This window comes from Pinus tabuliformis, chromosome Q (genome assembly GCF_031772625.1).
Source record: "Pinus tabuliformis cultivar Carrire ecotype Pingquan chromosome Q, CPIR1, whole genome shotgun sequence".
In the NCBI taxonomy this organism is placed as follows: Eukaryota; Viridiplantae; Streptophyta; class Pinopsida; order Pinales; family Pinaceae; genus Pinus; species Pinus tabuliformis.
The window spans coordinates 372,194,375-372,209,972 of record NC_142296.1 but is presented as its reverse complement, the minus strand read 5'-3'; the positions used below and the strand labels follow the sequence as shown (position 1 = coordinate 372,209,972).

Here is a 15,598-nt window from a genome sequence, read left to right as displayed (position 1 = left end):
ATGCAGGTTGAAGAAAGCCCTCTATGGGTTGAAGCAAGCTCCCTGGGATTGGCATGAGAGGATCAACAATTATTTGATGAAGCTGGGTTTTACAAGAAGTGACGCTGATCCGAAACTTTATTTCAAGTTTGAAAATGATAGACCTCTCATCTTGGTACTCTATGTGGACGATCTCTTTCTGACAGGTGCAAACCCTCTTATTTATTAATGCAAGAGGGAGTTGGCTTCCGAATTCGAGATGAAGGACCTAGGATTGATGCACTATTTCCTAGGCTTGGAGGTCTGGCAATAGCTAGGTGAAATTTTCCTTTTCCCAAGGAAAATACATTGTGAAGCTACTTGAAAGATTTGGGATGGTGGATTGTAAGTCTGTGACTACTCCGATGGAGCTTAACTTCAAGAAGTTATGCGGAAGTGCTGCTGGGCTCGATTTTGGAAATCCTTCAGAGTATCGTCAACTGGTAGGGGCCCTGATGTTCTTGGTGAACTCCCGTTGGAACATATGCTTTGCAGTGAATACATTGAGTTAATTTATGGTCGAACCTCATCACATACATTGGATTATTGCGAAGAATCTCTTGAGATATATCCGGGGCACAATCACCTATGGACTGAGATACACTATCAGGAATTTGAGGCTCCATGGTTATTCTGACGCTGACTAGGCTGACAGTGTGGTGGATTGTAAGAGCACATCGAGATGTTGTTTCTAACTAGGTTCTGCTTCGATATCCTGGATGAGCAGGAAGCAGAAATCGGTTGCTTTGAGCATCGCTGAGGTCAAATATATTGTTGCTAGTATGGCATCCTGTGAAGTTGTTTGGTTGAGGAAGCTCTTTAGTGAGCTAGTTGGGCATGTGCTGGATACCACCCTGATCTACTGTGACAACCAAAGTGGGATTCGTCTTTCTGAGAATCCCGTGTTTCATGACTGCTCCAAGCATATTGATATTAGGTACCACTTTATCTGGGATATGGTACAACGGGGAGCAATAAGGCTGCATCACATTGGGACTGATGAATAGGTCGCATATATTCTTACGAAGCCCCTTGGGAAGGTCAAATTGTTAACCTTCCGTGAACGAGTTGGAGTTGTGGAGAGACCCTCTTATGATGGGCCAGTTTGAGTTGGATATTGAGCCTAGGGAGCTCCAGGGGGGCTTGGGGTACTTCTTGGAGCTATGAGCGATCATAAGGTGAGTGGTTCACCTTCCCCTAGTGGTGCGCTGTGTATAGGGTGAGTGGTTCACCTTCCCCTGTGATACCCCATGATGGTTGATATATGCATAGGATGAGTGGTTCACTTTCTCCTATGGCATATGAGCAAGATGAGTGTTTCACCTTCTTCTGCTGATACATCCTACCCATGCAATCCGGGACTCATGGGAAGTACCTCTCATCTGGCCAATGAGTAGGGAAATGAGGATAGGGACCATAGCACTACCGATGGATGCATCGTGTACTACCGTACTCCCTATGCTAGGATGTTTGATATTGATCTGGGATCAATGGAGACTAACTTTGGGTCAGTAGAGAGTGGTATGATACACTCTCTATCATTTCTTCTCCATTATTTTTTCATGGTTCAACAAAGCAGAGTAGAGCAGAGCAGGGATTACAAAGATGGTACAAATTGACAGATGGTTTGGCACGTGGATTGGATTTCTCCCTAGTTAAGAGGGAGTGTTAAAATTGGCAACTAGGGCCAAACTCCACCATGGACAGTTCATATGATGGATATGACATTTTTATTGGATTCCTCTTTTTGAGAGGTGCAAGATTGATCTAAAGATCATCTCATTCTGAAAAGTAGAAATGAGATTATGGATTTATTTCTTTTATGGACAAATTGTTAAGGTCAGCGCCAGTCAAATGTAGGCTCATAAAGCCCAACCGTTGTGTCTCTTCACCCTCAACGTTGTGTATAAATAGAAGAGGCCTTTTCCTCATTTGGACACACTCAACACACATCTTTTTCTGTCTCCTCCTCATTGGTTTGTACAACAAATAGGAGCAACTCTTCTTCTTCATGCGTAGACCTGGGTAGACCGAAAATTTTAGGACTGTTTTTGAGCCATCCGCAGCAGCGTTGACCAAGGGTCAATCTCTCTCCTTTGACTGTGTTTATCAGGCAAGAAATCTGATTTCCTTGGGCCGCATCTCCTGGCACAGAAATCGAGGAATTTGCTTCTGTTTGACCTGTATTGATCGGAGGTGTTTTGACCATAGAGTTCACTGTGCATTGACCAAGTTTGACCAAAATTTTTAGGACTGTTTTGGGCTGGTTCAGACTGTCTTTGGAGGCCGAATTGATTGGGTTTGACAAAGCTAATTTGGTGGAGACTTTTTGTTAATTTGACCAACGTTAACTTTCTGGTTAGGGCATCCTGTTGACTGCAGTTTGACTGGACTATTTTACAGTGATTGAGCAAGTAAATTTTGTATGTACTCTCTCTCTCTTTGCTGAACTTTTGAAGAATAATAAGATTTGATCAAAGGGTTTCCCCACATTGGGGTTTTTCGCTGGCATCCGCCAAATATTGTGTCCTCTTGTCTTGGCTTGTCTTCTGCTTATTGTTTATGTTTTATCTGCATTTACTATCAATGTTAATGTGATTGCTAATTTGGAAATTGATGTTGGCTAAAAGGAAAAATTGAAATTAATTGCTCTAAAGCATAGAACATACCATTGTTATCTAAAATTAACATTATGTCAACCTATCACACTCTGCCACCTGTGACCAGTGCCATATCATCGTCAATCCAAGGAAATCTGGTATTGGACATTTCCTCTGTAATGCTTTGTTATGCCTTCAAAACGCCTAGATGCTTAATGAATGGATGCAATTGTCACTGGAGCCATGAACCTTGGTACCCTGTCTCAGCTTCAACCCTGTATATATCCTCCTTCCTTGGGAGATGGGTAGAGTGCCATATACCATTGGAAAGGTCTTGAAGAGGACTATCCAACCAAGGGATTTGCAAGAGCATTTGAAGCTCTTCCTGAACCTGACATCATTGACAACCACTGGACAACAACTCCCAATTTTCTTAACAACCAACTTGTCTAACACGCAAGTATATGAATGGTCAATTTAGCTAGAAAGTTACATCATCTGTTGTATAGGGAGGGAGTGTAGAAGTCATATTTCAACCTAAATTCTGTATACTAATGCCTTGTTGCCTCAAATCTAGCATGTCTTGTGAGGGGGCTCTCATGACAAGAGCTAGACCAAGGGACAACACTATGAGGTGGACGCCCACTGTCACCACAAGGGAGGCTCCCCTGTATTGGTCACCTAATAGGTATTCAAAGTCTATGGTTTAGAGAAGACAAAGGATAGACTTAGGAATGGCACTCAACTTAAGGACAATGCTCAATCCAACAAAGACAAAGCAAAACGTGCACTCTAAGAGGCCTATCTATGGCATTATGGCTATCCCGAAGGCCCTCTATGGCATTATGGCTATCATGATCTTCTTTAGATGGATTCCCTTCTTTCGGGCATTCCTCATTTTCATGATGGTCCTTCACACGTGAACTTTCTTCAATGTCACCTTGATCATCCAATTGATTACACTGTGTGGGGCTTTGTGACTGATTATAATATTTTTCATTGATGAGGTCAGTCAGAATATTAAAAGCACAGGTTAGGCCATCAAAGTTAAAGATACGACTAGGATCCTTCTCATAAGCACACATGATTACATAGAGTTGTTTTTGTGTTGACCCAAGAAAGTAATGGTATCCCACATGCAAAGAGAAACTAGAAATTTTTTTGCATCTACGTCATCCCTACACCATTGATCAAGGAATTTTGATACTATTCTATGCCTTAAAGAGATGTTTATGCATGTGGCTCCATATCCACTACCATGGGTGGATGTTGATGGAGTTCTTTCTCTATGTGGGCTAGTGGTGTCATGTTCAACTTCACCCTTTGATCTTTTAGATTTGTATTGGGCTTCCTCCTCTTCCCTTATGTATTTGGCTCTTTGTTGTGTTGACACACTTAGACATGTTTTGATTCCTATTTGTTTAGTTCCATCCCATGCCATTTTCCGACAAAGATGCTTTGTGGCACGGGTATATGAACTTGTGTTAGTGATTTTGTAATGGGGCATGTAAATTTAGTGGTTCCACCTCATTTCCCTCTTGCAAGCCTAGGAACGTATTTCCATCAGGGGGTTTGGTCTACCTTGGTTTTCTTTCCATCATCATCTCCACTCTCATTATTCTCCTCCTCCTCTTCCTCTCCGTACTCCTCTTCTCTAGGGTTTCTTAATCCACCACTACCCACTTCATCATCTTCATCACTTCTTCTTCTTCTGCTCCCCACCATCATCATCATAACAAAAAGAGGAACCAACAAGAGAAGGCTAAGCCATACACATCATGTTTGGTGAACTTTGAGTTTCTTGCTTGCAATAAAATGAAGGAGGAATGGGAATTGGGAAAGAGTAGGAGAAGAGAACATCTTTCATTCAACATATAAAAACACAAATGCTACATGGAAAAAAATGAATGGGATTAGACCCTACCTCTTTGGCTCTCCAATGGTGGTGCCTTCAATCTCCCAAGCTCTCTCAAATGACAACCTTCAATCTCCCTTGCAAGCTCCTCAAGTGCAAACCTTCTTAATCTTCCTTTCTTTCAAGCTCCTCAAGCTCAATCCCTCTCAAGCTCTCTCAAGCTCATGGAAATGATTTTTTTTTGGGGGTGGGAGGCCTTTTATTCCTTTGGCCTCCCCTTAACCCTCCAAAAAAATTTCTCCTCCAAGTAGGCTGTGTGCGTCTCTCAGTAGGGCAGGAGCGATCGGGAGTAGTCACTCTCATATTGCCCCCCACACTTACAATTCACTCCCGGAGCAAGGGGGAGCAATCGCTCCCGAATTGGCAGGGAACATTAATTTTTTTAGGGAGCACGCTCTTGAAATTCGCTCGCTGCGGGAACAAATTTCGGGAGCGTGTTCGTGGGGTCACTCATGCTTGGAAGAAGCTTCGGGAGCAGATTCGAGGGAGGAGGGGGGGCGGCGGCGCTCCCCCACAGCCTTGTGTAAGATACCCGCTCGGAATACTTCATAATTTTCACCAAATTTTCTTAGTTTTGTTTTAGTTTGTCATTGTTTCTTTTCTTCAAACAGTTTATAGGCCATTGGCTGTAGGTGCACTTTTGATATATTTAATTCAAAATTAAACATTCTCAGTACCCAAAGGACCCCAAAAGAAGCTTCCAAACAGCAAGATATAATTTATATTGCATTCAGAAATAGTACAGCATGCTGATAAGGATTGCAACGATAAAATATCTCCAAATTGAATAGCTGATATAAAGCTTTTACAGTGCAAAGAACAATGAAACCGTGTATGCTCCAGCAAATAATTTTCCCAACTGACAGTGGCTCCATTGTCAATGATAGCAGCAACAATAACCTTCCAAGCTGGTGTGTAAGGTTCAGAGAATGTCTCTACTTACACAGCAGTCTGCCCCAACTCAGAAAGACTGGAAACTTGACCCCAAGAACCCACAGAACATTTGGATCTGCTGTAGAATATACTCAGCCACCAACAGAAGCAATACGCAGCCTGTAGAGACTCAGAGAGGCCACTCGACCCACAGGAATATACAGAAATCGGCTGTCTTTTATGCTCCGTAACTCAGGATACATGACCTTTACTAGATGACAGGATTTGGCGCCTTAGGGAAGCAGAACTCAGCCTCCAGTCAGTTATTGATCACAACCCTCCTACACAGTGAAACTCGGCCCTTATAACAACTAGGTCGACCACCAACAATGAGGGAAAACTCAACCTAGATGCTTTAGCTAAACACGATAACTCGGGCCTCAAAATATGGCTCAGGAACTTGACCCCTCAATGGAAGTGGACTTAGCCTGTATAAGAAATGTAGAATACCAAAAGTCAGTGTATAAAATCAACTGATAACATTACTTAATTATTTCTTCTGCCAATATCTTTTTGAACAATAAAGCCAATGACGAAATCTGAGTGATTCCGCTCCAAGAGTAGCTAGGATGTATAGTTTCAACACCGAAACTAACAACCAGAATGAGGGTTTCCAAAAACCCTAGTCTCTTTCTCAAGAACTCTCCAAAATTCTATTTTCCAAGTGAGTGAATGCAAGAATGAGGAGAGACTTCTCATTTTCCTTCTTTTATAAGCCACTTGACCTCTTTGCCACCTTTTTACCTTTTTATTTAATAAAGTCATTTTAGTGGGTTTTCTCACTTTATAATAAAAATGACTTTTTGTTAGCCTAGAACCCATGCCCCCTTTTCGTTTGCCTTTTAGCTTTACAAGGTTTTCTCTTAGGAGAAATGTGTCCCCTTGATTAATTTCCCCATCCTAGCCTATGGGAACTTAATTAGGCTTGCGGAATCTTCCCCTTATGTCTCCTAAGCAGATGTGGACATTACATAGGCACCTACCCCCACTTGGAACATTTCCTGATGGTAAGAAACTGGCTTGCAGCAATGATCTCCTTGCCCCATCATATCCTCTGAGATCAGATAGTCTAGTTTTGTTGTCTGGTTCCACCCTGAGCTAGAGTTCAAGAAGGGCGGTCTATATGTTTATTTCATGGGGCTCTTCTGATATCTATAAATAGAGTTGTTAGCCCTGGTAAACAATAGTGCAAAGGAAGGGAAATAAGGGTGCCCAATGCTCATCAGTCAATTAACCCATACATAATCAGTCGATGTTGGGTTTGATTCTAGATATGTGTGAGTAAGAGAAGAAAGATGCTTCCGCCATTGTCTGTAATTGCTGAGATATTATACTTTGTTTTATTTTATTTGCACTTGAATATCATGCTTATCTAGTGAAAATAGTTGTGTGGCAGGCTGATGTTTATACTGGCAGTCTTTTAAATATCATGTTTCACAGTATAATTATGAGGTGATATTTTGCATAATACTCTTATTCTATGCACGGAGGGAAAGCCATACCCGTGAAGGTTCTAGTCAGGCATTGGGATTTGGGAGAATCAGTCACGTGCCACAAAATCTACCTACAATAAAATTATGTATGCTTAGGAAATTTTCCTTATACAAAGCAATAATTTTTTTAGTTCTGATTTAATTTAAGTTATTATTTAATTATGAGTTATTATTATTTAATATTTATGTTCATAATATCCTATGTTTTGATTAGCTTTGTTTGTGTGTATCTTGCATGGAGTAAGGTTAGTACAGGTTACTATTGGGTTCTTATTAAGAGACTTCAACCTCAATTTTGGTGGTTTGCTAGGTGCACAGAATATGAAAATCTAAGTTTGGCAGTCCAAGTTCTTGTCCAAGGTTCTTATATGAAGAGAAAGTTTAAAAAACTGGTCTGCTTTACAGTTGAAGTGCTACAAGGCTGATGGGTTGCAAACCACAGTTATCATTTCATCATCTCATAAAATTGAAGTAGAATTATAGGATAACTTAGGTTCTCAGGAGAGCTAATTCTACTAATGGAAACTGTGTCTCATGAAGATAGGCCATATTCAGTTTTTCCTTGACCAACTCTACATTTTGTCGGAGCTGGCAGTCACAGCAGATGAGAAAACCACAGACGGTTGTTTGTTGCTTCTTAAAGAACAGCCTCATTAATCTTTCTAGCTCCTGTTAGAGAGAAGAGTTAAAAGCATGAATGCCATTGGAACATTTGGAAGTAGATCATACACTGTATTCTAATATGCAATCAATTGACCCCTTCTGTGTGAAATTTTGTGTAAGAAAGAAGGTATGGTTGGCAATAATAAATGATAGCTAATAATGCTATTTTGATATAAAGTGCTCTTTGTAATTTATTTGCTATAGATTATGGAAGCATAGGATACTTTCTCCTTTTATAGAATTAGGTATATTGAAATTATCTTTTAAATTTTACCAATCAAAATTTTTCTTGTAATTCAGGTGAAAGAGTTAAAGGAGAGAGCCATGAATGCTCTTCGCTCATATTCTGTGGATAAGACGTATGACTCTATGAGTGATGATGTTAGAGCTCAGCAGCAGGCTATTGAGGCTCACTCTCAACCTTTCATCTGTCTTTTGGAACTACTGACAGAGGTTTATCAGGTTTTGCACTTTCTCCTAATTTCTTTATGGTTTCTTTTTGAACAAAAGTCTATAATTGTAACCATAATAAATACTGGGTATGTTTTTGCTTCTACCATTTTGGGTTTACAACTAGAGAAGCTCAAAGTGCATACATACATACATACAAACATACAATTTTATTTAAGTGCATTAGTATTATTCCTAACTTTTTATTACCTAAGGACTGTGTTTATGCTCAGTATATAACATTTTAATTGTTATATGATTATATGTTGTTTACTGAATGCAACACTTGTTGAAAGTATCAGTGCAAAAGGGTAATGTTATTTGTGGACCTTATGCTAAGTTGTAGTGAAAAGGATACATAGGTGATCGGAACAAATATGGAAAAATTTCAGAAAGGGCAGAGGCATGTGCTTATGTAGTTACAACTCAATCTCTTCCAGTGCTAAATTAAACTAAGGCACACAAACTCTCTCCACAGATGCCAATATCTATCTTATAATTTCCAATATCTAAAGTTACAAAGCAAGATCGAGTTAGGTGGATAAGTCTTGAGCTTTACTAGATTAACAACTTTGATGCATATGCCAAACCAATGAACTTGAACACCTCCAAGTGGAGCAAAGATGTAGTATCCCAGAGGGATTTTTGCCCTTAGAGTTTTATTTCGACTAGGGTTTTCAATAAATCAGAAAGGATTATACAACAGTTGCACATTCATCATTCACATAACCATAGGTATCCTTCTATGTAATGCACAAATAATATAAAATACTTTAAACAGCGATATGATTCTTCAACAAAACACAGTAAGTTAGGGCTGACCACCCAATGAACAGTAGTTCTTTTCACTGAATATTCCACCAGTATAATTCTGATTGCAATATCTATATTCAGTAGACCAACACTCCAACTGTAACTCACACTAGCACTATCAAATACTATTGTTACTAAACTAATTAACAACTCACTGTCTAACTGTGCTGCCTCCAAACTCGTTTGCTGTTAAGGGACTTCTAGCAGCCCTGTCCAGTTCCATGTTTACAGCTGCACTTGGAGTGGTCCCTTTGGTATTGCCCATGCTGAGCTGTGATAATACTTGCTGTTCCAGGTGATCCGAGCTTACTGCCACAGTGTCTGAGCTTTAACCTTCAACAGTCTCAAATATAACCTCTGTATTTAATTTTCTGTCGCAGCAATGCCCAGAATGTTGGCTGACTGCAGGTAACCCTATGCCCTAATTCATCCTTAAGTTGCCGGAGGATCTGAGCTTGCTGTGGGTAACAGTCAGTGTCCTCCATGGAGATGGCTTCGCTGTCTCGATAAGGGCCTCACTGGTATTCTTTTTTCTCAGTGACTATGCAGCTGCCCTCAGAAAGGAAGGGTGAACTCAGAAGAGGCCCTAATGGCATCAGGCCAGACCTTAAACCATCAAATTATTTCCCATTCGACTGAGAAAAGGACCTCTTTGCCCCTTGTTGGGTGTTGGTGCCTGAGAGGGGACCTTTGTAGCCTTGCTTTTCCACAATCCAATAATTCTGAGCTCGGAGAAATCACAGAGAATGACAGAGTTACACTGCCTAGAAAACCAAAGAGAATTGATTCTTTGCTTGGCCAGAACAGACCCAAGTTGCTCCAAGAGAATACACTGTAACAGGACAGAGATATAAGGTGACTAGCCAGGGTGGGGATCACCTCCACCGAAACTAGACAAAGGAAAAAGGGGTCTAAGAACCCTTAGAGCCCCGTCTCAAAGAAACAGACATATTCCAATCCAAAATGATGATGATAAAATGATTCCATCTCTCCTTTACTTATAGATTCCTCATGGGGCTCTCTCTTCCTTAATCTAGTGTGAGGGGTTACAAGTGTAGCCCTCAATTTGGGATTTTGGCCCAGCTACCCCAAATTCAGCAGTGTTTCATGGGGATGCGTCCCCTAGGGTTGGGTGCACACACCCCTCGCACCCCACGCACCTGGGATGGGGGGACATCTGGGGAAGCGTTTCTTCACGTCCCCCTTTTGAAAACAATAATTTATGACTGAGGAAACTTACTATTCAACCCTAGGCCCCTACTAATGCTATGTGATTAATGGTAATGTTAAATTTTTAAAGTGAAAGTGACATTCAGTTTTACTTAAATTTTTAACATTACCATGAAATGACTTAGGATGTTTGAGAGTGGTTCCAACCTCATTGGACTTCATTGTTTCCATTGGATTCTATCGAGTACGAGGGTTTGGAACTAACATTTAATCAAGAGCACCAAGCCTAGAATCACCCCTTTTGAGGGGGGACATGTCCCACTCAATTTTGTCTAGTAGCTCTTGAAATTTTAAAAAAAGTAAAGAAAAACAAAATTTAAAACAAATAAAATTAAAACTAAAATAAAAATATATAACAAATATCAAAATTTAAACTAATTTTCAATCCTTAACTCACTCATTCAACTTACCAAGCTTACCTCTACTCTCCCGCGATGCTCCTTCAATGCTCATTGCCCATTTTTAATTTTCAGTTTTAACTTTTGAGCCTTGACTTCAGATATTGATCACCTTAAATTGATTCTTTGACTCGTCTCTCTTTACTATTTTTGAGTTCTAGTTATATCAATGTACCAGTCTAGTCTTCAGACTTCAGTGTCTATTATAGTCTATTTTGCATAGTACTAATTATATTCTAAAATGATGAATGATGAATGATGAATTTAATTTGTAAATCAATGTGGATTCTAGTATGATGAATATGGATCAGTGTATTTCAATATTGAATCTCGTGGTGTATGGATGAATGATATATGCATCAATATGAATGATGCTTATGGATCAATGTATTTGATTATTTAATTCAATTATGTATGGATCATTGTATCTATATTTTCATTATATATATACCTTGACATCCCCCCGTACCCTCTAGATTTCCCTAAAATTTGAGGGTACTCCCGCACGTCACCCTTGTGCGTCTCCCCGCACTTGTGTCCCCCCATCCTGGAGTCTTGGTGGAACATTGAAATTTATTCAATGTTGCCCCAAAACATTGGATAATAGGTTTCCCCTTTATCAAAGACTAGCCTACAGGGTTGGATAGGCTATTTTTTTCCTTCCTTGGGCAATTAATCGACAGGGAACATTACAATCCCCCCTTCCCATCATTGCTTGTCCTCAAGCAATTGCACGCTTAGGTGCTATACAATTTTTCCTTCAATTTTCAAGAATGAAAAACTTCGTTCGATCCTTACCAGTGAAACAGGAATCGGCGATTTTGCCGATTAATCGCGATTCCCACTCTGCTCGGCCACAAAACGATCCGAACCAAATCTTCCCGAGTCAAATTGCGTTGACCGAGTTTGACTTGTGGTCAACGCAATTTTGACTCGCGAGTATGGTAATTATTCCGACTCTGCGTTTTTTTTTTTTTTTCTGAGTCTAGCCAAAATTTTTGGGTTTAGGTTTATTGAGTTTTGGGTTTCTGTTTGTCACGTTTATCACTTTATCGAGCTGTTTCATAATTCATCGTCCCGTGTCCATAGTCCCGCGTCCAGCCTCCAGACACCGCACAGTCGACACCGCCGCAGAGCCTCGGAGCTGCATTCGACGCCGCATTGTTGAGAATCGAGATATCGTATACCTGCGTGAGCCTTCAGGTAACCCCTCTCTCTATATAATATATATATAATGATGAATCGTGATACTGTGCAGTGTGATCAGGTGATGCGAATCGCGATACAGCAGAGAAGAACAGATGCTAATGCGGCAATGCCATATATATAACAGTTATGCGGCATGCCTGCCATATATGTATCTGCCTGATATATAACGCAGAGTTAATCGGAATCCATACAAGTTTACAACTATGACCAACTATAACGCAGAGAGATGACAGACATAACCATATCGCAGAGATGACATGCCTGCCATATATGTATCTGACAGTAGTACTAAGGTGCAACATCCTACAGGGATCAAGCTGTTTTCCAACTCTGATATTTATTTATCCTTATTTATTTAGTTTGAGAAACAAATTGCACTGTTTTCCAACTCTGATATGAAGCATATCAGATCTATTTCAAATCCACGTCTAATGAGGTAGCTTACTGATACTCCCTAAGCTACGTTCTTGGGATATGCACATGGAGGACCAACATATGTAATAAAAAGTTAAAAACAGGCCCACAGCAAATATTACTCCTCTCTGGACTAAGATCAGAATTATTCTCATCCCCATCTGAAGTATGCTCCATTTGTTCCCAAAGATTCTTGAGGACTGAGTTTTCCTCTTCTAATAAGTAATATGCCAATAAAGTTCAGGCAATCCTCATTGATCCTGAGATCAGATATCAAATCACCATGGACTTGAGCTTTCCTTTCTATCGTTGGACATCTGGCCAAGATAGGAACTGAGGGTTTATCAATTTCATTTGCTATGTGTGCAAAAGGGCATTGAAGCCTTTCTTTAATGTTATTCTCTACTAAACCTATCTCTCTGTACTCCACATTATCTGTTAAAATAGGCTTGCAGTGAATACTAGTCTTCTCTGGGCTAAGACTAAGATTATTTCCATCTTTACAGTGCTGGCACACATCAGATTTTCATCAAAGTCAACTATCACAGGTCACTGTTTTAGTGTCTTCTTGTCATATCACAACAGGGTCTGATGTATATTTTACCATCCTCATGCACAGGCATATGTTCTGGTTATACAACTTCTGTTCTAGGAATTAATCACTATCATAAACATCTACAAGGCACATTCGTGCTTACACAAACATTCCAATTGATCTCGGGTTCAAATCATATACAATTCAACCTCTGTTATTGCACAAAATCCTCGTCTACACTTTCGATGCCTTGCATACAATCATCAAGATGAATCTGGACAAACAAACAATTATGTGTCACTACACTTTTTCAGTAAGACATCCTAACCCAACATCCCTGTTTCTTCCTTGTCAAAATCTTCACAAATGTAACAGCTTCAAATTTCAACAAGACACCAAACTAACCCTGCCACTGCAGTAGAGTCACCGTAGGTCTTGTTTGTATAGGAACTGAATGTTTTTAGAGCTTAGTGAAAATATACTTTCATAGTTTGTTCAAGGATGATAAACACCCTATTTCAAGGTCTGCTGAGTCTATACTATATAGAAAGCCTGATCCATTTCCATCCAGAAACTTTTAAGAACTGAGTTATCCTTTTCTATAGTGCCACTAAAATTCAAGCCATCGCCATTGATCCTCAAGTCAGATACCATATCATCATGGATCTCAACTTTCTTCTCTACCATTGAAGTTATGTATTATCATTATGGAGGTTGCTCACACCTCAGGCTAAGTCAAATTCACCTGTGAAGACTTTCTGTTATTTTAATTTTTGCATGATCAATAAACAAGCTTGAAAATTAGTAAATTACTTATTCCAATTTCCAAGCACCTTTTTTGAGATTTAATGAGAGATAAGTCAACCTTAGAGGAGGGTGCTACTGTTACTGCTGTTAGTGTGATGGAGAGCATAGTTTTTGGATCCCTTTCACATAAGATAGGGTGTTGACTGTTGAGTATGTTTGCTTGGTAAGGACTCAAGGAGACGCACTTCTTAAGGAATTTTCAAGCAGTTAATGTGCCATTTTTTGGTCTGCTTCGCATGTCATCTGTGTCGCTGTCAATGTTTTTAAAACCGGAACCGGTCTAACCGGGACTGGTTTGGTCTAAACGAACCGGTTTAAAAAAATACATTAAATAATTAATTTTTAATGAAACAAAACTATTTTTAAGATGTAAAACCATGATTCCAAGCCAATAGAGACAAAATATGCAAAGTTTGCTCATTTATATACCATGTAAAGGTGAATATATCAAAATGGCACCGAGTACAATACATATCATCGACAAAATAGCAAAATACATAAGAAATGAGGCTCTAAATGGCCTATAAAGCCCAAAAACAATGCTGCAAGCTATGAGGCCATTGGCCTACTACAAGTCTACAGTGTACACATGATCAATCATCAAGTCCATCACCACTACTAGACACAGGATCATCATTAGGAGCTACATAGACAACATCTGGTTCAGAGTCTGAGGATGCCTCAGCCTGATCTGCAACCTCAGTATCAATGCCACCAATGACAATAGAAGTGGACCTAATGGAAGCACGAGTTTGTCGACCTGCACGACTAGTGCCTTCCATTGGTTCCTTGCCTTTCCTTGATGCCGCTACTGATCCTGGTTCTGATGCCGCCACATCATCTTCCTCATCCCCCGCTAAAGCCATGTCGATATCAAAATCAGCCTCAAACACAGGATCTTCAGTCTCCTCCACCCATTATGATGTTGGATCAATATCGTCCAACACAATGGGATCTAGATCAGGTGATTTGCTCATCATTTGGTTCCTCCTTAGTCGAAGGTCGTATTGCACAAAAACAAGATCATTTAACTGTTTTTGTTCCAAACGGTTTCTCTTCTTCGTGTGTATGCGCTCAAAAACAGACCAATTGTGCTCACAACCTGAAGCACTGCAAGTTTGACTGAGGACTCTAATTGCAAACCTTTGCAATTGAGGACACTGGCCACCAAATGACTCCCACCAATGTGCTGCAAAGAAAAAGACATTAATTAGTAACTTAGTTTATAATTTGAATTGTAAAGATTCAAGAACGTAAACAATTTTAACTTGAAATGAAAAACAAAATAAATTGGAATTGCTTACCTGGTTGGTCCACATCTCTTGCCATCTTTGCCAAGTTTTTGCCAAAAGTACCACTTGCCATATTGAAAATAGTAAGTTGTCTATGTATTTCCAACTGGTCTACATGGCTAGGGACCATGCGCTCCAAGCAATCAATCAATCCAGCTCTGACCTCCCCATCATGCTGATCTCCTAGCCGATTTTTATAGTGATACCTTGGGTTCACAAAATACTCGGCTGCATGTATAGGACGATAGAGTTGATTGTTCCATCTGTTATCAATGATCTCCCATATACGGCCATATTTAGCTAACCTGTCTTTGTAAGCTGCCCGTATCTGCTCCTTTGCCTGATCCATAGCTTCATAAATGTAGCCCATGGCCAATCTTTCCCCATCCACCAACCTTAGCACCTTAACAAGGGGCTCGGTAATTTTCACAAGCTCTACAGACCTTTTCCAAAAATAAGTGTCTAACACTTTCTTTTTGGTGTCTTTTCCATCTGGTCTACGAGCCCACCGAGATTCAGACCATTCATCGGAGGAAAACATTTTCTGCAAGTTTTTATGTTGACCATCGAGACATTGCAACGTGAGGAATTGAGTTGCAAATCTCTTAATTGTAGGCTTAACAAGCTCTTTGCCTCCAGTGTGTTTCCTCATTAGGTTCAATACCCATGAGTGGCTGTAAATGTATTTTGTAATGTACTTGGCATGCTCTACAGTGTTTTTTACCCACTCCACTTTGCCTATATCCTCAAGCATGAGGTCTATGCAATGTGCAGCACATGGAGTCCAAAATATGGTCTTATATTTGGCCTCAACCATCTTTCCAGCAA

At 40.0% G+C, this 15,598-nt stretch overlaps 1 protein-coding gene across 4 annotated transcripts in view; it reads left to right on the top strand.

Moving 5' to 3' along the window:
- EMB3142 (nuclear pore complex protein (DUF3414)) overlaps positions 1-15,598 on the top strand; it is a 447,780-nt gene that overhangs the window by 83,251 nt on the left and 348,931 nt on the right. For all 4 annotated transcript variants that reach the window (XM_089384461.1, XM_089384462.1, XM_089384463.1 and 1 more), the window contains exon 11: positions 7,923-8,084. In XM_089384461.1, coding sequence (XP_089240587.1) covers positions 7,923-8,084 — 162 coding nt within the window. The remainder of the gene's footprint in view (positions 1-7,922; positions 8,085-15,598) is intronic.